The sequence below is a fragment of the Globicephala melas genome, chromosome 13 (genome assembly GCF_963455315.2).
Source record: "Globicephala melas chromosome 13, mGloMel1.2, whole genome shotgun sequence".
In the NCBI taxonomy this organism is placed as follows: domain Eukaryota; kingdom Metazoa; phylum Chordata; class Mammalia; order Artiodactyla; family Delphinidae; genus Globicephala; species Globicephala melas.
Genome location: NC_083326.1, coordinates 25,573,619 through 25,601,614, shown reverse-complemented (window position 1 = coordinate 25,601,614; position 27,996 = coordinate 25,573,619). Strand labels below are relative to the sequence as shown.

Genomic DNA, 27,996 nt, shown 5'->3' with positions numbered 1-27,996 from the left:
CTCCCTGCCCAGGCGCTGAGTAGCGCCGTGGGGAATGTCCCGGGGTAAGTTAGCGGAGACGCCGGTTGAACTCCGCCCGGCTGCGCTGCTAGTTTTAGGGCCTGAGGCTCGCCGCATTCCGAAATGGCAGAGGAGTCTGACAAAGCCGTGAAGTACTATACCCTGGAAGAGATCCAGAAGCACAACCACAGCAAGAGCACCTGGTTGATCCTGCATTACAAGGTGTACGATTTGACCAAATTTTTGGAGGAGGTGAGTTGGTGGAGGCAGGATGCCGAATGGAGTTTGGGGGTTCCCTGTCGAGACTTGCCGTTCGCAGCGTGGTGGGATTGACCTGCCCGGCTCTATGTGCGCACCTGAGTGTGTTAACCAGTGCGTGCGCACCCGGCTTTGCACACCTGGGAGCTGCTCCCCGCGTCTGCATACTTGTGTGTGCACCCCCTGAGTCTGTACACCTGGGAGCGGACCCCGAGTTTGTACACCTGAGGCTGCGCGCCCGCGTGTTCACACCTGGAGGTGCATAAGCCACTGCCGCGACCAGGTGAACCAATTTAGCAGCCCTTGTAGGGCAGAAACTGTCTCCCGAGACCCTTCGCGGGCATGTAGGAGAGCACCACTTCGCACTTCGTGGGAAACAAAATCTCATCTGGAGCTGTCTTCCTAAGAGAGAGCGCAACTACGGAAGGATTTTTGAAGATCCTTTTTATCCTTGAGTGTGCATAGACCAGGTCTTCATCTAGGACAGGGGTCGTCCCACTTATTATTCCTGGAGTGGATTCCTAATTGGAGCCGGTTGGAGACCACCCACCTTGAGAGCTGTGGGATCCCACAAGAGGGGACCTTGAGTTCGGAGGTCCAGGTGTGGTCTGCGCCGGCTCTCCCCCTGGCATCCACAAGCCCACCCCACCATCCACGCCCACCCACCCGCTGTTCACCTAGAGGGCGCCCAGTGATATTTAAGGTATCCAGTGACGACTTCGGTGAGGTACAGTAGTGGACTCCTGCGAGTGAGCGTGGGGGTATGTATGTGGCTTTGATGAGGAGCAAGGGGGAGGGACAGTGAAGTGAAAAATGCCAGTGCAACTTCATCCTTAAGCAGCTTTGGGAATTGTAAAGTAACTTTGCTTAACTTTGAGGAAAACATTTCTTCGATGAGATTCTTTGTGTTGATTATAATTTTTGCAATAAATTCTAAGGAGTTTTTCTTTGCTGCCTCTGGCTGTGTTATATCACTGTGGGGGAGTTTCAGTCATAAATCTTCATGTAACACTCTCCTTCATTTCCCCAGACAATAGACAGGAATGCTTAGTGATGGGAATTTTCTACATAGTTTGTGAGGAAAATGAAGATAGAGGCCTGGTCTGAGCTGGATCACAATTTATATCAAAGGACATTGGTTTTGTAGAGAATGTTTTAAAAAAAATTTTTTTAAAGATTGAAGTTGATGATTATTAGTAAGATATATTACTGTTAAATTGTCCTCAGGTGATGTGCCAGAAGATAAAATAGTGTCCTGATCTGGTTAAGAGTGGTTTATAGTAGGGGGTCAGATCTGATCTGTCTTGTTCCTTCTGCTGAGCTACAGAGCTTATTTGCTATCAGAGATTCTTGAACTAGTAATTCTGCATCATAAGGTCAGGTCTAATTGATACCAGATGTCTGCTTAAAACTGTTCCTTCCCGCTTCCCATGGTATATGTAATTGTAGAATTTTAAGATCCATTGTGTGCTTTCTTTATTTGTGTCTATAAAAAACAATAGCATTTATAAAATAATAGGATATTTTATGTTATGAAGCTTTGCCATTTTTTTCTTTCTTTTTTGTGGGGTCTGTCCTATTCATTGTGTTGTACAGGGGGCCTCTATGGTCTCCCCCCACCAGATGCCAGTATCACACCCTCCCCCCGTTGTGACAACCAAAAATGTCTCCAACTATTACCAAATGTCCCCTTGGGGACAACAAAGTCACTGCTAGTCAAGAATCACTGCCCTAAGATATATTTTGCATACCTTTTATGGGTACATTTCTCAGGAGATAAGGAAGAGAAGATGATTAAGCTTTACTATAAACCATTTACATTTCATTCTTATGAGGCAGAAAAGGAATTGCACAAGGTTTTCTAAGCAAAACGGGAAGAGATGCAAACCAGCTGTTCAATGGGTGAATTAGCTGACAGCAAATTCCTTTATTTTTCACTCAGTTTTCAAAACTCTTTCTTTAAAAGTAGCTTGGGGAGAACATCTCAAGAAAAATGCGATGAGTCGAGTTTATCACTAATATTTGATAACTAATACTTATAGCAAGATAACTCAAAACTACTGTTTATAGTGAGATACATAAAAACAAGTTTACAGCGGTTCCTATAAACTAAACTTTTCTTAATTGCTTCTTGGTAGAAACTCCCCAGAATAGCCTATCTGTGACACCACTGCTCTCTGGTACTCACTCACGCCCTTCCTTTTGATCAGTGATCCTGTATCTGCTGAGTTCTTATAGTGGAGACTGTGGAACTCGAGAGGAAGAGATATCAGTTCTATTCTCCGAAGTTTCCGTTTGAGGAAGCAGGAATAACACAGAAAACAATGCATGGGCAGGGATTACACACAAAGCTGTGCTGTATCAGCCAGAGTCTAGTTCAGCGGTGGGGAGTGGACCCGGAGTGGCTGTGTGAGGCGTCAGGCATCGACTCTGGTGAGTAGGGCCTAACATCAGCGGTGACAGACCGGCTCCCAGAGCTGGTCTGGATTAAGGTAGAACAGGACAGTGGCTGACATTGTGAAATGGGACCGATCAGAAGGATGAAGGTATGCAGCGAGGAGGAGGCTCCTGCAGCCTGTTCTAGCTGGTCATCGGCAGTGCCAGCCTTCCCAGAGCATCTGATTCTACTTTTAGGCGACATATGTTCTATTTACTGTTTTCACTATCTGTTTTCACTTTTTGTGACCATCTCTGATTAATGCAGTGTCCTAGGCTTTGGCTTCCTGCCCCAGCTTAGCCATCCTAGGATTCCCTGCCAGTGGCTTACTGCATCTTCAACATCTCCTTCACAGACCTGCAGGGCGCTCTGCCAGAATTTTCACTTCCTCCTAGATTCCTCCTGTTTCGTTGTTAGGGCAGTGCTATTTATCTCATCCCTTCTTTTGAAACAGAGAAAGGAGCCCAGAAGATATGTTTCTCCCCCCTTGCCCTGCCCCCTTTCTTCCATCATTTAAAAGCTCCAGAAATTCATGAAGGCTTTGCGTGGTAACTAAAGAAGATTCTACTTTCCCTAACTTACCCAAATATGAAAGAAGTTTTTTGTTTGTTTTTTGCCTTCCTACCTCTAAATAGTGAACTTTCATTATGGGCTAGATCTCCGTATATATCATAGATCTATATGCATGTCTGTATTCATGTTGAGACAGTATATACTGTGATGGATGGAAGGGGGTCCTAGTCTGTGCCTACGCTCTCTATGCCTCATATGCCTTATTTAACATAAAATGGGAGGATGACAATAGTGCCAACTTTGAGGGGTTATGATAAGAAACAAAATAATGCTGGTTAAACATATAACACAATGGCAGGTGTATGGTCTTCACAGTAAATGCAAACTCCTATACCTGTACAGGTCAGCATGGGGTGTGGCTTTCTTTCTGTAGCACCATATGCAGCTGAGTGCTAACATGAGATTTTAGGTGAAGGTGAAAATCTGGCAGGTGATGTTGAAACAGGAGAGCATTATAAAAATTATACCTTCTGGGCAGGAACACAAGTGAAGTTTCTAAGTTGTGCGGTGAGCTCCATCTCCTGAAATAATAGCCTTATAAAGCTGTTTTGTTTTCCAGAGAAGGGTAGACACCTGAGAGGGAAGATTGGCTCCTTATTACTGGCAATCTCAATAGCAGCAGGTGTTCAGTTACTATCTGATACTGATCTATGAGATTATGAGCCTTGTTGCCTACGTATTTTTTGAAAATTTATTTATTTTATTTATTTATTTTTGGCTGCGTTGGGTCTTTGTTGCTGTGCGCGGGCTTTCTCTAGTTGTGGCAAGCGGGGGCTACTCTTCATTGCGCTGTGCGGGCTTCTCATTGCGGTGGCTTCTCTTGTTGTGGAGCACGGGCTCTAGGTGCGTGGGCTTCAGTAGTTGTGGCATGTGGGCTCAGTAGTTGTGGCTCGTGGGCTCTAGAGTGCAGGCTCACTAATTGTGGCGCACGGGCTTAGTTGCCCTCTGGCATGTGGGATCTTCCCGGACCAGGGATCGAACCTGTTTCCCCTGCATTGGAAGGCGGATTCTTAACCACTGTGCCACCAGGGAAGTCCCTGCCTACGTATTTTGAAGTAGGTGGGTTTTGTTTTTCAATTCTGAGTTATAGTTTTTGAACTTATATTTGTGAATTTGAGTCTTGTCATTTCTGATTATATCATTAGCAGGGTTAACGACTGTAGAACTTCGAATGAAAATGCAGGCATTTGGGGCCAGGGAGAAAAATGGTTTGCTTTTCCCTTTCTGTGAGTTGGGCAGTAGCATTTATTCAGGTCTTATGAGTGCTGTGGAACATGAGAAGAAAATATCACATAATTGATGGCAGTAATATTAACTTGCTTTCAGTTCAAGTCTTTACATGTTTAATTTGTGAAATAGACACCTTCCTGAAAAATACTATAAAGCATAATATTTTGTGTCAAGTTGTCCTCCTTTACATGATCAAAATGGAAACTTGTTTCTGTAGAACTTTTTCTGGTGATCTTGGGATTCTGATGCTCTGTATCTGCATCTTAGATGTTCTTTAACAGCATTCTGCCTTACAAAGCTGTTGGCTTCTGACTCACTTTTGCCTTTTGAGTCTTAGGCAGTATTCTCTGTAGCAGGTTTTGTTTTAAGGACTTACTTTTTGTTGTTTTCCTTGAACATGGCTGCCTGCTTTGCAGAGACGAATGGTTCCAAGCCTGGGGGACCTCAGTGCCCTGGGGAGCCAGGAGGAGAGTGTGGGTGCTTGAAACTCAGTGTCCTTCATTTTGAAAAACACAGAGGACCCTACATCTTTACTGTTGGTAGGACTGTCATATTTAGTGCTAAAATCCCAAGTGCCTTTGTTTTTTTCAAGGAAGTTTGATAATATCCTGAATCTTATACTACTATAAAGCTGCAGTTGCAAATATGTCTTTGATGAGTGTGAAATGGAAAAGTTATTATTATTTAACATACATAGTTTGGTAAATAAACCTCAGAAAATATGAAATCCATAGGAGGAAAATGTAAAGGGATCCTTGGTGGTAAAGGTGGTTCAGGCATCTTGGGTAAATAGCCATCAGAGCCTCATCTCACAATGGTGAATGTGAGAATTTATATGTTGAAAAAATCCAGGAGCTGTGAGCACATTTAAAGTTGTGACACTGGATGAGATGGCCGAGGGAAAGTGGAAAACACTAACTCTGTGACTAGGGCAGGGGACCTAAGATAACTAGTACAGCTTTAAAAGAAAACAGACATCCAGTTGGTACACAGCTGCTGTTATTTGCTTTGAGATTTCCCCCCAACCCCCATATCCAGGGTTCTCCATAGGAACCAGGGAGAAAGTAAAGGGAAGTTGTGAAAGAATAAAAAGAAAACCTTTGGAAGGTCAAAGGGCTAAAATGTGCTTTTCTTTCCATCTGCTGTCGTTTTACTGTGTTGCCTTCTAGAAGGTGGAGAAAACAGCCATTCCAGTTGCCCATGGGGAGTTTTTAAGTAGAGAAAGTTCTGAAGGAGTCTTCAAGGATGCCATTTGTTCCTAACACAGATGACATCTGCATGATTTTAAGAATCTGTATTATTTCATTCAAGAAAGAGATTGTTGGGCATGCGTGCAGAGGTTAAATGTTGTTTTCTAAAGGCCTCTTAAGTAACTGGCCTGGAAGGGCTTGTTCTGAATGGAAATCTGATGAGGTTACTGCTCTGATGAAATCCTTCTGTGGATTTAGCTAATCCCACCCCCTCGCTGATTTCGGTCCTGCCCTCTGAGCTGTGGGTGGTACTGTGTTTGCTTGTCTGCCAAAGTCCCCGTCTCACTTACACGTGATTCCTGGGGGCCTCAGGAAGGGTCTCTCCCTCCTTCCTTCACACCGTCGTCCGTCTTCACCTTCCTTTCTTGTGGCTCTAGTTGTTAGACTGTCTTCCTCTTCAGAGCCCCTTTCCTGACATAGTCTTCAGGATTTCAGTGGTTCCATCACATTGGTTGTTGATTTATGAGTTTTCAGTTCAGGTAATGTATGTTGTTATTGTGTTAAAGAATGTGATTTCTAGAAGAACATAAAAAACTTCATTTTGTAGAAACAGACTGTCATTTCTCTGCTTAGTCCCTTTCCATGGCTTCCCAATGCATTTAGAATAAAATGCCACCTCTCTCCCGGTGTAACAAACTCTGCGTGATCTGGCCCCTTCCTTCCTCTCCCACCTCAGCTGGTAACACTGTTGCCTTGCCCTCCACACCTTTCTGTGTCCCTAACAAGTCAGGCTTGTTTCTGCCTTAAGACCTTTGTGCAGTTTTCCTTCTGCTTGGTGTGCCCTCCTTTCACCACCCTCTTCAGGTCGCCGCCCAATGTCTTCTACCAGAAAGGGGGATGTTCTGTCTCATCCTGCAGTGTCGGAGGCCCCGGGGCCCAGTGTTTTCCACTTTCCCTCAGCCGTCTCATCCAGTGTCACAACTTTAAATGTGCTGACAGCTCCTGGATTTCTATCTCCAGGTCACAAAGATGTCTCTCCTACACTCAGGATTCTCGTATCCGCAACTCACTCCGCATCTCCACTCGGATCTCTAACATGCCTCTCAGACACAGCGTGTTGAAGACTGAACTGCCCTTCCCTCACACATCTTGCTGCCACCTTCCGTATCTCAGTGATGACACTTCCATCCATTTGCTCAGGTCGAAAACCCTGGGGTCATGTCTGATCCTTCTGTCTCTCTCACACCCACACTGAATCCCCCAGAACATTCTGTGGGCTCAACTTTTATAAAGGAGTCAGAATCCAACTAATCTTTCCCCCTCTATGCCGGCTCCCTGCTCCAAGCACCATCACCTCCAGCCTGGTGACCCTCACCCCTGACTGTGTATTTTTGGTAGTAGAGTGCTATTTTAAGATGTCAGATCCTATCACTTTCCTATTCAAACCCTTCAGTGGCTAATGACACCACCCAATTTAAGACTTTGGATATAGCTGCAGTAATCAAGAAAGCGTGGTCCTGGCAAAGAGACGTACACGTAGATCAATGGAACAGAGTAGAGAAACCAGAAGTAGACCCATGCAGATACTTCTTACTTTTGACAGAGATGCAAAAGCAATTTGATGGAGGAAGGACAGCCTTTTCAACAAATGGTTCTGGAACAATTGGACAACAGTAGTCAAAAATATAAATCTTGACCCAAACCTCACACTTTATATAAAAATTAACCCCAAGTAGATCATAGATCTAAATATAAAATTTTAAGATTTTGAAGAGACTTAGGATTAGGCAAAGTTCTTAGACACAACAGCAGAAGCATGATCCATATAAGAAAAAGTGGATAAATTGGACTTCATAAAAATTAAAAACTCTGTTCTTTAAAAGATCCTGTTAATAGAATGAAATGACGGGGCCATTGACTAGGAGAAAACTTTTTCTAATCTCATATCTGACAAAGGACTTATATCCAGAATAATAAAGAATTTTCTAATCTCAACAATAAGGAAACAAATAATCCAAATAGAAAATGGGAAAAAGACTTGAATAGACATTTCCTCCAAGAAGATATATGAATGGCAAATGAATACATGAAAAGATGTCCAACATCATTAGCTGCTAAGGAAGTGCAAATTAAAACCACAGTGAGATACTATAACATACTTGTTAGAATACAAATTACTGATAACCCAAATTCTGGTGAGGATGTAGAAATGCTAAATTGGTCATGCATTGCTGGTGAGAATGCAGAATGGTACAGACACTCTGGAAATCAATCGACCTGTTCTAAAAAGCTAAACATAGACTTACCGTATGACCCAGCAGTAGCACTCCTTGACATTTGTCCTAGAGAAATGAAAGTTTATGTCCACATAAAAGCCTGTACGCAAATCCCAGCAACTAGAACAATGCTGGCACAGAGAGAGGACTCAATATTGATTGATTGAATGAATAAAAGTTTTTAAGTGTAAACAATATCAGACAATTGATACAGAGTGGCTGTTGGGCTGGCAGCTTTATTTGTAAAGCCCCGAACTGGAAACAACTCAACATGTTCCTCAGTGGGTCCCTGGTGAGACTGGTACATGCATAGAGGGAAGACAACTCAGCAGTAAAAAGGGAATAAAGCAACCTGACTGGGTGTCAAGGTATTACGCTAAGTGAAAAAAGACAGTCTCAAAAGATTGCACACAGTGTGCTTCCATTTCTGTGACATTCTCAGAATGACGAGGTCACAGAAGTGAAGAACAGATGATAGGTGGTGGGGGAGGGGGACTGCAAAGGGGCAGGAGGGGGAGCGCCTTTGTGGTGACAGAATGGTCCTGTGTTCTGTGAACCTGCATGTGGGAAAGTGCCACAGACCAGGACACAGAGATACACCAGACAGACACACAAGTGCACACAACAACTCTAAGTCAGTCTAGTGACCCCTATTTAAGATATTTGCTGGTTTTGACGATGCATTACAGTTATGGAAAATGTTGCCCATTGAAGGAATCTGAGTGATGGGCACATGGCACCTCTCTGCAGCTATTTTCAATATAAAGAGTTAAAACAAAAAACACATTCATCAGCTCCCTCTCTTTTGTGGTTAAAGCCAAGCCTGTAAGGCAGCTACAAGGTCCCACCGCCTTCTGGCACGTACTGCGTCATGCATGCTGATGCCCTTGCTCTTCTATGAACGTGCCAGGAAGCCTTCCACCATATAACCCTTTGCGCTGGAAGGTTATCCCCCAGATAGCAGCATGCTCACTCCTTCGCTGTCTCAACGAGGCCTCTCCTGAACCCCGTTTACAACTGGTCACCCCCCAGCCCCTGCATTCTGGGCCCACCACCCTGCTCTGGTGTTTCTTTTTCCTGTAGCATATGTCACCTTCTGACATGCCATGTAACCTATTTCTCACGTTTACTGCTTATCTGTCTCCCTCCACTGGAATGTAGACTCTGTGAATGCAGGAAGTATCCCAGCAACTGGAACAATGCTGGCACATAGAAAAGACTCAATAAATAGTTATTTATTGAATGAATAAGTGAAAGTTTACGAGTGTAAAATATTAGAAAATCGATGCAGAATGGCTGTTGGGCCAGCGTGGATAATTTCCTGACAGCTTGTTTTATTTCTCTCCTGCCTCCAGTTGCCTGTTTTAGCCAATTTTTTTTATTCTTAACACTAGATATAAAAGGAAAAATAGGCCTAATGATTTGGTATTGAGGAGGACTGGTTCCACCCTCAATCCTCCTTTTCAGTCTCAATTGTAGCCTGTCCTGTCCTCTCATCTTTTGGCCATTCCAACTCAAGATGGATCCTAGCGTAGATAGAGGAATAGCCCCTCTTAGATCATAACCCATCTTCCACTGGGCCCTCAATTTTGGTGGCTTTGCTTGTTCTTATGAGGAGCGTTGGGTTGAGCTGGGTCACAAGGCAAGCGGTGCGTGCTCTAACTCTCCTGTCCTCGGTGTCCCCTGCTCTTGTCCCTCGGAGGCAGACCTGTCCCTGCCCCTTCCTCTACCCCAGGGTCATTACTTCTCAGTCTGGGACTTACTCTTCCCTTCAGAGATCCCAGGAGTTGTTACGTCTCCAGTGAACTCACTTATTTAACCTAATGATATAAGTTTAGTGATGGTAGAATTAAAAATATTGGTCAGGGCACACTGACTAAATGCAAAATTATCTTTGATTCATGGTAAATTTGGGGCCAAACATTTACTGTCTCAACTCTAAAAGTAACCATGGGGCTTCCCTGGTGGTGCAGTGGTTGAGAATCTGCCTGCCAATTCAGGGGACACGGGTTCGAGCCCTGGTCTGGGAAGATCCCACATGCCGCGGAGCAACTGGGCCCGTGAGCAACAGCTACTGAGCCTGCGCGTCTGGAGCCTGTGCTCCGCAACAAGAGAGGCCGCGACAGTGAGAGGCCCGCGCACCGCGATGAAGAGTGGCCCCCGCTCGCCACAACTAGAGGAAGCCCGCACACAGAAATGAAGACCCAACAGTCAAAAAAATAAATTTATTAAAATATATATATATATATATAAAATAAAATAAAATAAAAGTAGCCATGAATGATTTTTCTTCTCTTTCTTTTCAAGGAGAGAACACTATAACAGCACTCTGCAGGATAGTTACCAGCTCACAGCTGCATTGCTTATCTGTTCTCATCCTAATGACCTTTAAGAATGATTTCATGTAGCGAATGTTCTTTGTCCTTATGGTATGTTGTTTCTATTAACTCTTGTCATTGGGTCTGTGGCTTAGTAGGATCAAGCCAGTTGATTAAATCCACAGAAATCTCTTCAAGATGAAGGGCAGGGTGGAAAGAAGGGGTCCCTTGGGGTTTGGGGTTTGGTGCTGGACTTAGCCTCAGCAGTTTACAGGGACCAGGCGCTGTGTGAGGTTCTGTGCAAGGTTCTTTCTGGCAGTATTGAATGTGCAGTATTGAATAAGAAAGGGAACGAAATTGATATTGATGGAACACCTATTACATGCCAGGTATTATACTAGTTATATCACTAATCTCTGTAGTTTAAGTGGGAGAGGTATCTAATGATGGAGAAATGGAAGCTCAGGAAGAGCTGCTACCTTCCTGGGTTGCTCTGCTAAGACGTGGCAGAGCTGGATCTTGAATTCAGCTTCCTTTGCTTCCAAACCTGGGCTTCTTCCGTAACACAGTACTACCTGGATGTGGAGGCCAAGACAGCTGGAGACCAAACCGCAACAAAGGTGCAGGGGCTATGGCCAAATACGTGACTGCTGAGGGGTCTGCTTTAACATTTTGTCGAGTGATATGGGGAAGGGTTATTGATAGCAATTGGGAGGTGACATGTGCGTGATTCTGTTTTCTCATTGCCTCCCCCAAACAAAAACAAATAAAAAAGTGATCAACAGTGCATTTTTATCCATGTGAAATCCGGTTATTTACAGTGCCTGCAGTTCCTCCGGGGTGCCATTGTGTCTCTGCCTCCGGGCCTTTGTGTTCTCCATTTTCTTTGCATAGAACATGCCCTTCCCCACCCCTTTTCACCTGGTGAACCACCAGTGTACCTTTTACACCGGACTAAGCACCCCCTCCTTAGCAACCCATCCCTGGCCGCTTCTCACCTCCAGCTCTGGGAGAGCTCATCCCTCCCTCTGTTGTGCCGTGGCTCTGCACCTGGGGCTTACTATGTTTAGCTCTTACTTGTCTGCATGTCACTGGAGTGTAATTCCCTGAGGGCAGGGCCATGACTTACCCACCTTGGAAACAACAGAGCTTGGCGTGGCACTTGGCAGATGTTTGAGTGAGCGGGTGGGTCTCATAAGCCAGCAGCGGGAATGCAAAGATGGGCCTTGTTTCATGTTTCATTGCATCATTTTCAGAGTGAAATGAGGAGAAGTAATTCAGATGATGCCTGTGAGCCTCTGGTCCCTAAGCTTTGAGGGTTCAGTGAGAAGGTGTGCAGAAAGCCCCGAGGCGGTGCAGACGCAGGTTCCAGCCCCTTCACCCAGTCCACAGGGGGGCAGAGCAGAACAGAGGTCTGGGGAACCCAACCAGCTTCAAGGCCATCACCCTTTGCCTTATCAGAAACAGTGTCTAGAAATGATAGGAAACATTTGGCCGTCTTGTTATTTTTTTCTAAATTTTATATAAATTGATTGCACTCCAAATAGTTGTTTTCATTTTTGGCTTAACTATTGAAGATCATCTCTTTAGATAAATTGGTTTTGCCTAGTCATTGTTTATGCACAGTCTTGTTTGTGCCACCGTTTTCTGGCAGTGTTAAGTGTTTGGACTGAAAGATCCTATTTAAAACTCCAGAACTGGTGGACTTTGGGTCCATATAACATTACATTTATGTGGAAAGGGTTTTTCTATTATTATCATTCGTTTTTGCCTAGTTAAGCAAACCCTCGAAGTGAATGGCTTTGACCTGATGAGTATTGCGATACTGCAGTGTGGTTCTGCATTCCCTTCTGGGTTTTTTATTGGGACAGCCTCGTAGCCAGACAGAGCCCTGAGACAGAAGCATGTCTATCCTTTGAATTGTCCTTAGTTATTAAGGCCCAGGAAGGCAGGGCAAATGACAACATTTCTTGGGGTCTAGAAGTGAAATTCCCCAACAAAGTCCCCAAAGAGATATGTACAAAGAAACTTTATTTTTAAGGCATCTAAAGTCACTGTGTTCAGAAACATGAAAACGGCCATTTAATTTGCCCATTCAAAAAAGAGAGGGAAGGTTGGACTGTAAGTCAGACCCCAGTGTTCTGGTCCTGCTACTCCATGAACTGTCAGTGCGATGTTGGGCTTAATTTCTCTGGACCCCCGGTTATCCATCCGTGAATTTAAGGATGTTGGGTCTCTGAAGGTTCTTTTAGACTCTGAACTTCTGGGGTTTTAACATGTAGCCTAGCCTTTTGAGTTAAGATCTCCAGTTGAGTTTTATGCTTTGGATGCTTTGCTCACAGGTGAGGTGGAGGGCAGCCGACTTTCAGGAAGCCGAGAGGGGCTTCTTATTAAGGCTGGCGCCTGTGGGCCGGTAGAGGGAAAGAGAGGGGTTTGTGCTGCTATGCTGGTCAGATTGCTGCATGTCTGCAGTGGTGCTCTCCCTGTCTGGATTTTGAGCCTCTCTGTTCTAACCATGACAGGTCCATCCGGCATTTTGTCATGGTCGCCCTGCTCTTCAGGAACCCACAGTGATCCTCAGTGTCTTCCACTTCACACTGGCTCTCAAGGCCCTAATGGTTTGGTCCTTCTAACCATCCAACCTGTGTTAGGATTCTCCAGAGAAATAGAACCAATAGGAGATACTCATACATATTTCATATATATATTTATGTATGAAGAGATTTATTATAAGGAATTGGCTCCCATGATTATGGAGGGTGAGAAGTCCCCCAGTCTGCCATCTGCAAGCTGGAGACCCAGGAGAGCTGGTAGAGTGATTGTCTGAGTGTGAAGGCCTGAGAACCAGAGGAGTCAATGGGAGGCTGAGGGCGGGGGAAGGAGAGATAAGATATCCCAACTCAAATAATGATACAGGAAAACAGGTGAATTCTTCCTTGCTCCACCTTTTGTTCTATTCAAGCTCTGAATGGATTGGATAGTGCCCACCCACATTGAGCAGGGCCATCTCCTCCACTGAGTCCACTGATCCAAATGCTAATCTCATCTAGAAACACCTCCCAGAAATCAAGTTTCACCTCAAGTTGACATGTGAAGTAAGCCATCACACAGCCTCACATGTTTTACTTTATTCACACTCGTCTCTTCAGTTGCCCCAAGTATGCCATGCATATTTCAGCTCTACCCACCACCGGTCCCTCCCATCAGGAAGCTTGCACAAGCCTCTTAGATAGCCTCATCCACCAGAGGGCAGACACAATCACAGAGAGATAGACAAAATGAAAAGGCAGAGGATTATGTCCCAGATGAAGGAACAAGGTAAAACCCCAGAAAAACAACTAAATGAAGTGGAGATAGGCAACCTTCCAGAAAAAGAATGCAGAATAATGATAGTGAAGATGATCCAGGACCTTGGAAAAAGAATGGAGGCAAAGATCGAGAAGATGCAAGAAATGTTTAACAAACACCTGGAAGAATTAACAAACCAACAGAGATGAACAATGCAATAAGTGAAATGAAAAATACACTAGAAGGAATCAGTAGCAGAGTAACTGAGGCAGAAGAATGGGTAAGTGACCTGGAAGATAGAATGGTGGCAGTCACTGCCGTGGGTCACACATGAATAGTCAAAACTATGAGGCTATATCTGTTTTTCTTCTTTAACCTCAAATTAATTGTATGCTTTTTCAGGATCAAATTGTGTCTATTTTTCATGTACTTTTGTGTGTCCCAGGCGATGCTTTGCACATAGTATTCATAAATATTTGGATTAAATGAATTAAACAAAATTGAATATGAAATTATATGGTTTCTGAATGGTAAGAACTATTATAGTTCAGGAGAAGGAAAGGGGTGTGAACTAGAATAGTTGGAATGGGAAAGTTGTTGTCAGTCACTTAACCAGTTGCATATACTAGTTCTAAGACCAATGTGTAATCAGCCGTGCACATCTCCTTTATTTATCCAAACTTGCTTACAAATACTTCTTTGTATCTGCCATGTGCCAGGCATTGAACTAGGTATTGGGCAGCAGGGATGAGTAAGACAGACAAAGGCCTCTGTCCTCATGAATCTTACAAATGATTGACAAAATAGAGCTTCAGGAGTTCTAGGTGCTGTGAAGGAAAGAGCAGGGAGGGGATAGAGACCGTGGTGTGAGGATGGGGTAGGCCCTTCTGGATGGGCAACTCAGCGAAGGGCTCTGAAAAGCTGACATGTGAGCAGGGATAAACAAGGGGACAGACGAAATCTCATCAAGGTTTGGGAGAAGAGCATTCCACACAGAGGCAAATGTAGGGGTTCTGAAAATCCTCAGATGTTAGCTTAGTCCAGGGTAGCTGGTCATAGTGGAAGCGAGAGAGGTAACAGGTAAACAGGTAACAGGCATGATGGAGTAAGCACAGTCGATTGTGGGAAGGATGGAGAAGAAGCAGGAGACCCGTTAGGGGTCAGTTGTGGTTGTCCATTCAGGAGATGCTGGTTTGGTCTTAAGGTGGTAGCATTGGAAGTGGGGAGAGGTGGTTAGCTTCTGAATATGTTGTGAAGATAACCAGCTGGATTTGCTGATGGATGGCAGTGAGAAGGAAAGAGGAATGAAGTTTGATTTCTAGTTTTTGGCTGCAGCAACTGTATGCATGGTGGCAACATTCACTGCGAATAGAAAAACTGGGAAGGAGTGTATCTGGGGGCAAAGTAAAACGTTCAGTTTTGGTTATGTTATGTTCAGGATGCTCACTAGACATTGAGTGAACAGGTAAGTAGGCTGTTGCATGTGGGAGAAGTCTGGAGCTCAAAGGAAGCCTAATGAACTGCACTCACTAGAGAATAGGTGATATTCTGGGTCGGAGACCAGGTAAGATCACCAGGAGAGCTAGTACAGGTGGAATGGGAGAGCGCCAAGGACTGAGCGCTGGGGTTGAGACTCGGAGAAGATCAGGAGGGGAAATAAAGTTGAAGGGAAACTAGGAGAGCCTGTTGTACTGGAAGCCACGTGAAGAAAACATTTCAAGGAGAAGAGATCCACTGTGCCAGCATCGCTGAAAGCATTTATGCTGTGAGCAGTAGAAAGCCAGTTGTAATTCCAGGACCTGGTAGCCACCATTCTCTTTATACCACAAGAATTTACCATGTCTTTCTGAAAGTGTTCTTAGGAATGGGTAGGGATTGTGACAGTTGATGTCTTCTGAATTATGGATTATGCCAATGTTTCATCTTTTAAAATCTATTTCCTGTTTATTTGCTTGCAAATAACCCTTATATACAAAAAGATGTAAAAAATGAAAGCTATTTCCACTTATTTTATTGGTATTCCCTAGTTTGTATCTGGAGATGCTCATATGTTATCAGCGCAAGGTGGTACTTGGGGACCTTATAATAAGTAGAGATTTTACAGAAGCAGACAGGGAATTATGCACATGGAAAATGGAATCTTCCTCTGGAAAAATGGGAGATTTTTTGTTAGAAGGACAATTCCAGTGGGAATGGCTTGTTTTGCCATGGCTGCCACCGGTTCTGTCCTTCCTGGGTCCTCCTACCGTCACCGCTGACGTTCCCTCCAGTCTTTCTCTCTCTCTGGGCTCTACAGCGGCTGACTGCCTGCACACGGTGGGATGAGTGGAGGTCCTAGCGAGTGACCCTTTACCAGGACAGATTTCTGATACAGACTTCACCAAAATTTGTCTCAGACTTTTTTTTTTTTTTTTTTGCGGTACGCGGGCCTCTCACTGTTGTGGCCTCTCCAGCTGCGGAGCACAGGCTCCGGACGCGCAGGCTCAGCGGCCACGGCTCACGGGCCCAGCTGCTCCACGGCATGTGGGATCTTCCCTTACCGGGGCACGAACCCGTATCCCCTCCATCGGCAGGCGGACTCTCAACCACTGCGCCACCAGTGAAGCCCCGTCAGACTCTTTTTTGTTACCTCTAATCTTGCCTGCCTGTAACGAGGCATTTTGGTCTTTTCCTTAATCTTTTAGAAAATCCTCAGATAATTTTGCTTTGCATGCCTGTTCTTATATCACTTTCCTTTTTCAAAGCCTTGCCTTTTCTTTGGGCTACCCCAAATTCTATAACCTGCCCCAAAGATAGTAGTATGTTCTCTGAGAGTTTCTGGAAAGAAATGGGAGACATAGACCATCTCTGGGAATAATCAAGACGGCGCCAACACCAGCGTTCCCAGTTTTCTTTCTTTGTCACTTTCGGGCGCCAGCAGGTAAGGAAGAGCATTTCTTTTAGTCTTCAAATGTGATGGTTGCTTATTAAAACGGCAGCATGAACTTAAGTCACAAGAGTGAGGACAGTGACAAGACGAATTGCGGAGTTCCACACCATCATGATTTAGACTTGATTTCCTTGGCAGTGTGTCTCTGTTTGCCTCTCCCTGCACATAACAAGCCAGTCCCATATTTATTGTCTTACCAAGACTTGAATTATATTTTTCCAAAAATCAATTTTTAGGCTTTGTTTCCTTACTAATTGTTTAAAAAAATCCAAATAATCTTAAAAAGTAGAGCAAATGTATTTTAGCATCAATTCATTTATTCTATATTTTTTCCTAAACAGTGGTCATTCAAACCAATATAACCCAAGATGTTTCTCTCATTCTCTATTTTTTCCTTAGAAAACTGCCTTATAAAAAAAAAATGAAAACTGCCTTATAAATGGTTTAGGCAGGGTCTGAATCATAAAAGGTTACATATGTGCATGCATACACATATGCATAATGCATACACACTTGCACATGCAATGCATGTGTGCATACATACATGTAGACACATACTTCTTTGTTTCCTGTGCTTGATGAGAAATTAAGTTGAGAAGTCCTTTTGTTTTAGGTGAAGACTATTGTGTTACGGTCTATGAAGTAGAATGTTTACTTTCTTCAGTTTAGCACTTTAAAGATAAAATTATATATATATATAATAAATTTATTTTATTTATTTATTTTTGGCTGTGTTGGGTCTTCATTGCTGTGTGCGGGCTTTCTCTAGTTGCGGCGAGCGGGGGCTACTCTTCATTGCGGTGTGCGGGGCTTCTCATTGCAGTGGCTTCTCTTGTTGCAGAGCACAGGCTCTAGGCGTGCAGGCTTCAGTAGTTGTGGCGTGTGGGCTCAGTAGTTGTGGCGTGCGGGCCCTAGAGCACAGGCTCAGTAGTTGTGGCGCACAGTCTTAGATGCTCCGCGGCATGTGGGATCTTCCTGGAACAGGGCTCGAACCCATGTCCCCTGCATTGGAAGGCGGATTCTTAACCACTGCTCCACCAAGGAAGTCCCAAAATTCTATATTTTTAAAACTTGTATAATTTTCTGATTGTTTACAAAAGGCCAATCTATGTTTTTGTTTTTTGGTTTTTGTTTTTTGTTTTTGCGGTACGCGGGCCTGTCACTGCTGTGGCCTCTCCCGTTGCAGAGCACAGGCTCCAGACGCGCAGGCTCAGCGGCCATGGCTCATGGGCCCAGCTGCTCCGCGGCATGTGGGATCTTCCCGGACCGCGGCATGAACCCATGTCCCCTGCATCGGCAGGTGGATTCTCAACGACTGCGCCACCAGGGAAGCCCCAATCTATGTTTTTAACCTCATTTGAAATTTTCCTTTGAAGATAGGCTGTAACTGGAAAATAATGATTTAATTTGGGAGACTTGTCTATGGTCACATATCTTTAACAGGACCCAAAAGTTAAGGAACTCATGAATGAAGCCACCCACACAGAAGAAACAACAATCTGTGAATTTGCATAATTTGTGTGTGCTGCATAAGTTAGTCATTTTGTGTCTCCCACGTTGTTGCTTCTGTGCCTGTCAGGCTGTGCCTAAGAGTAAACAGACTGTTCGAGAATTAACAAACCACGTTTGTCATTGCCACGGCCTTGGAGATGCATCAGGAAGCTTCAAGCTGGCTTTCAGAGTGAGCCAGTCAACAGCCTGTACCTCCAGGGCGGCTTCCCATGTTTAAGTGGACTCATATTCTGTGCCCCAGTGGAAGGCTTTTAAATAAGTGTGGAAATGCGTTCAAGATGTAGATTGGGTAAAGACTGAGAAAAGCTTTTTGAGATTTTGAGAGCTTTATGGAAAAGCAAAGAGGACATTCCCAAAGGATGAAAAATGTGTGCCTAATGGTTTTATTGTCATGTGAATAACTGGGAAATAAATGTCTTACTATTGGAGAAAGTTTGTCTGTACTTTCAAGTAGGAAATTGAATACAAAGGAATCGTTTTCACCCAGGTTGTGAATGGTTTATATTGCCACATTGTCATCTGTGGCTTCTGGAGTAGCCTATTTGGTTAAGTAAACTGGCCACTTCCTTTTAACTCATTTGCCTGGAAAACATACTCATTTTTCTGTCTGTCCTTCCAACAGCACCCTGGTGGGGAAGAAGTCTTAAGGGAACAAGCTGGAGGTGATGCTACTGAAAACTTTGAGGATGTCGGACACTCTACAGATGCTCGAGAATTGTCCAAAACGTTTATCATTGGAGAGCTGCATCCAGTAAGCACCTTTTGGGGGCCTTGTTTCTCTTTAAGGCTGTGGGTTGACCTTACTCGAATCTGTAGACTTGCATATTACAAAATTGAAAAAGGAGAAAAGCAAAAAACAGTTCCTCCTGACTTTAGAAATAAATTGACCAGAAATTTCTTTGTATTTCCCTGGTTGCACTTTTCACCAGCACTTAGAATCCTCTCACTCCGGGGTCACGTCCTGGGGACGGTGCGTCTCAGCCTCTGAAGTTTCCCTGAGCAGCAGATTTTAGAAGGTGGGGGTAGTGACCCAGAGTAGGGTTATTTTGTCTTTCTTTCTTCTTTGACCAGAATATTTTTCTTAAGAAACTCCTTTCTACTTTCATTAGTTTGAGGATATTTAAATTCTAAAAAATGATTTAGAAATTTAAAAAAAATCAGCTATGTTAAATGAATAAACTCTGCCTTCTGTAAAACCCACACATGGTCCTCAACCTTGTCACTCTACCTGAGACCTTTGAGAACATCATCTTTGGTGGCAGTCCATGGACTGATTTTGCAGAAACGTAGGCTTGTTTTGGCTTTTATGTAAACCCAGGGCTGTAATAGGAATTTAGGCCCTTCTGCAGCATTTTAAAATGTACATTTATAACTTCACTCATCTGTCAACCAAAGTCATCAGGAATATAGCTGCAAACTTGGAGATGTGCAAACTTGGAATCTGGAGCAGACAGGTAGATCCCTCTCACCTCTAGAGAGACCCTGGACCTCTCCTCAGAGCCAGTGCCTTCCTTTCTCCTCCTCCAGCTCTGGGCACGTTACCAGTGGCCAACCTGAAGGGGTGGAGGTGCTCCTAGAAGCGGGCTCCAACAAGAAAAAAACATAGCAAATAGCCTCAACCCCAGTGAGCACACCTAGAAACCATATGAAAAACAGCCATACAAAAAGTTCTGTTGCATCTAATTGATGCTTCTTGTAGTGACTGTGAATAAAGGAAAGGTTGAAGTAGGCTCTTTGGGGAAGCCTGAAGGTAGGAAATCTGTTTTAGAGCAGTTTCCGTCGAGTGAGACGTGGTTTTTTTGGTGGTGGGAGATGGTACTTTGAGAAAGGAAACTTCATTTATCAGGAAGGTTTATTCATCCACATATTTTCATCTTTATCTTCATATGTCACCAAAGCGAAATAGTTGTATGGTAATTGGAAAGGCCTTCCCTTAAAATGTTCCATCCTGTCCTTATTCTTTCCATTCCAAAGCTTGTGAGGGTAGAGCAGGTGGGATTTCAGGCTGTGACTGCAGCATTTCTGCCTCACCTGTGATCACCCTTTAGGGAGTAGATTATAACCCTATAATTGGGAGACTGCAGGAATTCACTGAGGATACCACACAAATTACACACACACACACACACACACACACACACACACACACACACACACACACACACACACACACACACACACACACACACACACACACACACACACACACACACACACACACACACACACACACACACACACACCCTACCCCCCCCCAACCTCAAAGTGAATTTCAGAGGATAGAAGGGAAGAATCTAAGTAGGTCTCAGCTGCTCCCTGAATTACAGATCATAAATATATATACAGATCAGCATATAAATATGACTATCATGCTATTTTAAACTTTGGAACGCTAGATCGAAATAAATATAGGCACTTAATCTGCTATTAATTTTTGCAGTCAGATGGATCAAACTGTGTATTTGATAACCTAGATGGAACCTAAAATGCTAATTACTGAATAATAATTTTTTTTTTTTAAATCTCAGTAAAAGCGAGTACTTTGGAAATGGTAGTTTTACAGATGTTTTTCCTTTCATAATGGACCTTACTTTTTTTTTTCTTAATTGCAGGATGACAGGTCAAAGATAACCAAGCCTTCGGTAAGTGTGACCATCTCCAGTATCTCAGCTATAGTTATCTGCGCTGTATTTCATACCTGTCAAACTGGAGGGCATTTATTTACCTGAGACCAGCTTAGGTCTTTCTAGGTTAGATGAATATGTACCCTGTTGTCTCAGCAAAATTTTTTGTTTGTTTAGGCCGCTCAGTATATTTCATTAGGATAGCTTGTATATTCTTGTCACATGACTCTCAATACTTAAAATAACTTTTTCACCATAATTATCAACAGATACCTTTTGAAGAGCTACTTTTTATAAGTAGCATTGTGCTTCTGATCTGAAAGATTTGACATAAGCCTTCTTTTCAGAGAACTTAAAATCTGAGCAGAGGTCTTAATACTTAAACCTTTAAGGACACTACCTATGTCTTCTTCATCTTCATGTCTCTGGGACATAGTAGGTATTCAGTAAATATTTGTTGGTTGAATTTAATGCTAATTAAAGAACTTTTTGATGTATTTTTCCTTAAGGAAGAAAAATAATTCTAGTAGTGCTACTCTTATGCCCTGGTTCACTAGCCCTTCTCTCTGAACTGATCACCTCACTTAGATGACTTAGTACCTTTTTTGACGCTCCTTTTTGGACTGTTGAAATTCTGTGATACATGAAGTTTTTTGCTTTTTCTCTAAAGTCTGTCAGGGAAAAAGTGTAATTTTTCCCATTAGGTGTTCAGTATGTTAGTAAGCTTGGTGCATATCATTCAGCTGTAGTAAAACAAGGATTTGCTAAGGCTTGTTACCTGAACTTGGAACTAATGTAGGTCCAGCCATGTCCTGAACCACGATTCCTACCAGCAGAAAGCAAGCACCAATTAGAGCTAAGATCTCCTACATAACTGTTTTACTTCTGAGAGGCAGACTCTTCCTTTAGAACATATGTGACTTTGCTGACTTAGAGCAGAACTGGAGGAATATGGGACAGGAACTTGCTGTTTTTCTTAGAGGCCATAAGCAGACACAGTGAAAGAAAATACATGACCACTTTCCTAGATTTATCTTTTCTGTGCTTCTAGTTTATCAGAAGAGAGTGTTCCTTGTTGGGTGTGTCTTATAACCATTCCATCTATCTCCAGTCTGATAAATGTACACTGTGGTCTGAATTTTTGTCTGCTGAAGATATTCAAATTGTGAAGGAATCTGCACCAAAGATTATTAGCTTGAACCTGCCCAAAGGGAAACGGTGAAGCTGCCAAGTTAAGATATTTGTAGACACAGAGACACATTTTTAAGTTAGCAAATCCAGGTCTATCAATTTGACATGGACGATATCATTAGTGGCAATACCTACTGATAGGATTTTGTGGTTGCAGTTTTCAAAACATTGCTATGTTAGTGAATTGATTTGGTTCTCATGATATCACGGGGGAATTCCTGGACCTTCTAGGGAAGGTGAAGGCAATGAAACTCAACCTTGTTCCAGGCTTTGACCTTGTTCAAAGTCACACACTGCAGACCCACTGCTAGCACCCACTTAAGGCTTGGCAGTTGCAAGTCTCTCATGCCTCCGTAGGCTCTAGCCTTCGCATCAAAGGCATCACTCCATCAGCAGTATTTTTAGGAAAGCCTTCCAGTGAAGAAATAGGCTAAGTGAGATGAAGTTATAAATGAGGTGACTTTGATTTGCAAAAGCTCAGTGGGCTTTGCATGCTTTTATTGAGAGCTTATCATGTACTGATTTCATTGTTAACCTTTTCCTGCTTGAAATTGAACCCCTCAAGGTCACGGAGTGAACAGGAGGCACAGCCTGTAATAAAGACCAGAGTCTTTTTTCCCTGTTCTGACAAATTTGTTAGTTACATACCAAAACCCAACTGTGGCCCAAGTGCTAATTCAAACTTGCCTTAACTCTTAAGCATCCCTGGGTTAAGAGCCTAACAGATAATAAGCAATCAAAAATGCATATTGTCTTTTACAGTTCAGCTCTTTAGAGGATCATTGTTGTTGCTGGCGGTGACGATGCACTAGTAGTGGAAGGCAAGCCAGCCAAGTTTCCATGCCGAGTTGTCAGCATGTTTGGTGAAATGCATGTGCTCGGTATAACAAAATAACAGATCCGTGTTTGCCTTCTGTTTACTATTTCAGGCTTAGCTGTCTAGTGTGACAATAATTTACCTTAAATGAACTGTTGTATTTGTTTCAGAACTGATTATGTCTTTCTTTATATGTCTCTAATAGCTAAATAATATTTTCTCATTGTCCAGTTACTTCTAGTAATCCTTATTAATTTTATTCATCTATGCAAAATTTGAAACCTAATCTTGCAGTAGTTATGGATACATTTTGTAGTCTCTAAGATTTAATATTGCTTAAAAAGATAATAACTGTGAAGTTTTCTTTTAAATGACTATTTTTTTCCCTCCTCCTGTGTCAGGAATCTTAAAGGCCATGTTACCAGGTTGGTGGGTCTCACAACTGCTTTGCTTGCTCTTCCTGGAAGGTTTCTGCCTTTCCATGGGAATGTCTTTAACTCGCCTTGCTGTGTGTAGCTTTGCCTCACTGCAAATCGCTGATTGTTTTGCTAATGGTTTTTTACCTTGTGTTTTGGGAAACTACAGAGATAGAACTCTGTGAAGCTGCCTTATTTCTGGCTACCTTTCTTTGAGGCACTAATACTTTTGCTGGTGTGGCGCTTCAAAAGAATGCTTCTTAACAAGTTTTTAAGCCTGAAAAAGCTTACATTTCATTAGGCCTTAGTTACCCCACTGTTTGGGGAAGTATGCATCTTCCTAGAGCCATCCATAGTTCATTTTCATGGTACTGACAGGAAGGACCCCACTCAGAAAGTGCTGGAAAGTGATACAGGCTGTAACTGAAAGACCGCGGCATTTGAAGGTTTCTTGGTGGGTGACAGTGTGAAGTCAGCCTGTGACGCCTCCAGTGTCTTTTTAGAGCCTTCTTGAGAGTTAAAGAAGGCCAGGAAAGGTGGTCCAGACTGTTATAATTTAAGTGATACTTCTTATTTTTTCTTTTTGGTTGACATGTCTTTTTATATAATCTGGGTACACTTTTACTTCATATGAGATTTGATGAAATAACTGATGTTTTTATTGAACATTTCATTCATGCATTTGAAAAATGAAACAAAGATAATGAAACTTTAAAGATAATGATAGGTTCTGTATATGTATAAATGATACCTGTGTTCGGTTTCTATGTTAAAGTATTTAGATGTGCAGAATATTTTAGGTAGCCTATTAATTTTTAACATTTTCTTTCAAATTATCTAATTATTTTTTCTTCTGAAAAAATGGTGAAATTAGGTATTCAGGTGAGAAGTTTATGATATAATTTTCCCTTTCAACTGTTTTTGAAGAATGCACTGAATAAGAAGAATGAATTGAATAAACTATTGTGATCTTGTTTTTTTTTTTTTTTTTTTTTTTTTTTTGCGGTACGCGGGCCTCTCACTGCTGTAGCCTCTCCCGTTGCGGAGCACAGGCTCCGGACGCGCAGGGTCAGCGGCCATGGCTCACAGGCCCAGCCGCTCCGTGGCACGTGGGATCTTCCCGGACCAGGGCACAAACCCGCATCCCCTGCATCGGCAGGCGGACTCTCAACCACTGCGCCGCCAGGGAAGCCCTGTGATCTTGTTTTAAAACAGGTTTTAGTCAATTGAATAAATGTTTAGATGTTCCCCTTAACTTACTTTACTTTTTCTCTTGTGTTTCAGGAAACTCTTATTACTACTATTGATTCTAATTCCAGGTATGTGGTAGTTTTCTTTAAAAGCATTATTGTGATCAGAAGGCTCCTAAAATCAGAGTTGGACTGGGGGCCTCTCCCCTCATCCGAGGCGCCTCTGTTGCTCCGGCTCCCGCCGTGTGCCTCTCAGTGGACAGGCCAGGGGTCATCTCCACTTAGCACCCAGACTACCCAGGGCCTTCCCTCCTCAACTGTCTGACAGCTCCGACCATGGACACTTTAGAGCGACCCCAGATCTCACCCTCCAGCTGCATCTACCTTAAGGAACAGAACAAATGTAGTCTCCTGTTCCCCCGTGGCAGTCCTGTGACCTGGGCAATCTTTTAATCTCCAGGCGGACATTCCTCATTTCCTTCCTCATTTGATATGTGGTCAGTTTCTTAAATTGTCATGATTATACCTCCCTAAGCATGGCTCAGTTTTCCCTTGTCCCTTTTTTAGGTTGGTCTTAAACTCGAATGCAGTAATCCAGTGTAGCATGAATCACTTGTTCTAAGGACTAGATTTTGCTTTATTATAGTTTAAGATCATAATGACATTTTTGGCAGCTCTACCATCCTGACTTGTTTAATTGCCATTATATACATTTTTGGGGACTCAAGCTCAAAGCTACACAGTCCTGCTTATTAATTTCACCCTGTCAAATTTTGCTGCCCCCAGGCTGTCAGTGTTCTGGTACATTCCCTGCAGTATTTCCTTATTTCCTCTTGCTTTCCCCTGAAATGTCAGTCTCCTTCTAAATGGAAACTGAAAACCTACCAAATTACACTTATAATCCTTTTGCAATTTAAATCTTTATTTTGAACTTGATCTTTGAATGGGTTGATATGTGAAGAATATTAAAGGGTAGAAAGTTTATGACAGAAAATATATGTATACGTAGCTGTTACTGGCTCTTTATTCAGATTCTGAAACCTATACATTAATTTCTGTTTTCTAAGAAATTATAGGTTCAAATCTGTATTGAAGATCTTCCTAACCCTGCCCCTGATATCATCTGTCATTTATAGTAGATCAAAAATTCTATGCATCAGGACCAAACAATGTGTAAATTAGGGATTTTTGTGAATTTACACCACAAGTTAAGGAATTTGGGCCTGTTGTTTATTAACACGTTAAACCTACTACACACATGTAAAGAGTAGATTTTCAAAACAAAATCACAGAATGTTGAGCTGTGGTGCTAGTAGCAACCGTAGTAATCCCATGCTTCAAACTCCTTAACTTTATGCTCAGGGGACGTGATTTGCCCTTGGCTATAGAGCTTGCTGACGGCTCTCTTGAAATGAGAACCTTGGTCTTCCGGTTCTCAGTTCAGTGCCATTTTCAATTCTTCACTTACGGATGTAACTAGAATAAAACCTGCTAGGAATATTCACTTTCGTGAACTTGTGATATGTAACCCAGAGTTGGTGTCTTTTTGATAAGTCACTAGTTCTAGGTGGCATCTGTCGGGGGAGTGATTCATAGCTCTTTGTGTAAGTACATAGAAACAGATCTAAATGGAACCGGGAGGACATTAGTTTTCTTATAAGGCTGGAAGGACAGACCAGTTGCCAGTATACCAGGACATGTGTTGTACTCACTGCACTTTCAGCAATTCAGTTACCTTTTCATCCAAAAAAGTTGGAGAGGTAATAAAAACATGCCATGGTGACTTTCATGGTAGAGAGAAGGAGCACAGTTTTGAGTGCCCTCCTTTGAACACCATGCAAGCATCACTGCTGTTTCTTTCCAGCTGGTGGACCAATTGGGTGATCCCAGCCATCTCAGCACTGGTTGTAGCCCTGATGTATCACTTCTACACATCGGAACACTAAACACGTTCTCAGAAGCCAATGGAAGAAAAGACTGCTTTGGTCTGGGGAGAAAGAAGCCACCGTTAACTGCTTCAACTGACAGAACCCTGCACCTGAAAATGATTTGAATACACCTGTTTTCCTTTCCTCCTGCATTAGACACAAAACAAACGAAAAGAACTGTCCTTTCTGCTCCTGAGCGTTTAGAGCGTGCCTTTTTATCCATCAGCTTTGTTTTGATGTTCCACCACTATGTCATTTGCTTATTGTGGGCACAATCCTTTAAAACATACCACCATGTTTGGCTGTCTGTTTGATATGTAATTGTCTTTAATGTTTGGAATCTGATTATTTGGCGGTCATTTAATTTGCTAATCTTTCAGATCCAAGTTGTCTGTCTGATGTGAGCAGGGATGTCCTTGGTTCTCTTCTTGTGCTGCTTCATCTAATTGAATAATCAGGTATTGAATGTTTCCAATGTAGTTTTTTTTTAAAGGAAATTAAGGAAGGCCCAGAAATAACAGCTTAAAGATTTCTAATAATTGTTCCACTTGAACAATCATATAGATGATAACAAGAGAAAGTGGCCTGCAAGACCTAGAAAAGATACTCCATCTTTTCTTTGATTAAAAACACCAGCAACATCAACAAAAGACTGTGAACCATGAGAGAACATTACCACCGTCCATTCTCTCAGCTTAAACATGTCATTCCGAAGAGATTCTCAGCTATACAGGTTCTCAGGTTTTACAGACTCCTCCTGCAGTGGTGAAAACTGTTTACGTGCTCCTGTAAAGAAATGTTGATTCCCTAATTTGTAAAAACACACATGTGAAAGAGATTGTGGGACATTTGGAATCTGATTTTTGAAGAAATTTAGTTCTGGTGATGGGCCATGAAGAACTCTGGTGTGGACTGATTGAGTGGACTGATTCAGTCATCCCGTCTTTGTTTATTATTCTCTGCCCAGTGCTTTTTTCTTTAAATGTCGAAACTTGAGAGCTGAATTTACAGACTCGAAGTACTTTGTAGTTAGCAATGATTGTCCATTGGCCTGCTCGCCGACTGACGAGCCATGGAGTTCTTCAGAAATAACTAAACACATTGGAAAGGAATTTGTTTAAATTACAGAGCATAGATTTTTATAATCAATGACATGTATTACCCTCTGCCTTTTTTGTCACTGGAAGTTAGAGCGAATGTAGGAAGGCAGTGGGGCAGCTGTCTCTATCACATGGGAAAATACCTTGCAGAGGAATCCTTTGTTTAGATTTTAATAAACATAAGCCTGGAACAAAATCATGCCTCTTGTAATGGACTTGAAGTGCCCGACACATCCCTCTGCGTTTTGATACATCGACAGACGAGTCAGCAGGCTCTGCTGTAACATGCTGTCGTGACTATGTAATCATGGATAGGTCAGTAGCTAAATAAAAATGACTGTGGAACCTTCACTCTGCTTTTTGGTGCTACCGTATCAAGGATATCCATGTCGAGTTTCCACGGTTCTACCTCTAAGATAGGAGAGCAGTCGGTTCACTGCTCCAGGCGTGGTTTTCAGCATCATTATGAAGGGTGTGTCTGGAAATAAACAGTATAACCAAAGGGATTAAGGCAAGAAATTAGTGCCCTGGTGAGCATTTCTGCATCTGCCCTCTCCCACTCCCCCACCCCACCGCGCCATAGATAGGGGCTCTGCAGGTTCCTGTGAAGCTTGGAATGAAATGACCACCAAGCTTGCACTCCTCTGCCTGGCCCACACGTGCAGTGAATGTTTGCATGTCCCCCATCTGGATCTCTTAGAGAAGAGCTTGCTTTAAAT

At 42.9% G+C, this 27,996-nt stretch overlaps 1 protein-coding gene across 4 annotated transcripts; it reads left to right on the top strand.

The window, feature by feature from the left end:
- The first annotated feature begins 2 nt into the window (after positions 1-2).
- Positions 3-27,615, top strand: CYB5A (cytochrome b5 type A). Of its 4 annotated transcripts, XR_011377961.1 has the most exons (6): positions 3-252; positions 18,634-18,762; positions 20,624-20,653; positions 23,045-23,068; positions 24,344-24,378; positions 26,114-26,168. XR_011377961.1 is itself a non-coding variant. In XM_030868178.2 (5 exons), the coding sequence occupies exons 1-5, from the start codon at positions 124-126 to the stop codon at positions 26,193-26,195; spliced, it is 405 nt and encodes a 134-aa protein (XP_030724038.1). In that variant the 5' UTR covers positions 3-123; the 3' UTR covers positions 26,196-27,615. The 4 variants fall into 4 exon arrangements, 3 of the variants coding, with proteins under 3 accessions (XP_030724038.1, XP_060166860.1, XP_060166862.1); XM_030868178.2 differs by lacking the exon at positions 23,045-23,068 and having other exon boundaries at positions 26,114-27,615; XM_060310877.1 differs by lacking the exons at positions 23,045-23,068; positions 24,344-24,378 and having other exon boundaries at positions 26,114-27,615.
- The last annotated feature ends 381 nt before the right edge of the window (positions 27,616-27,996 follow it).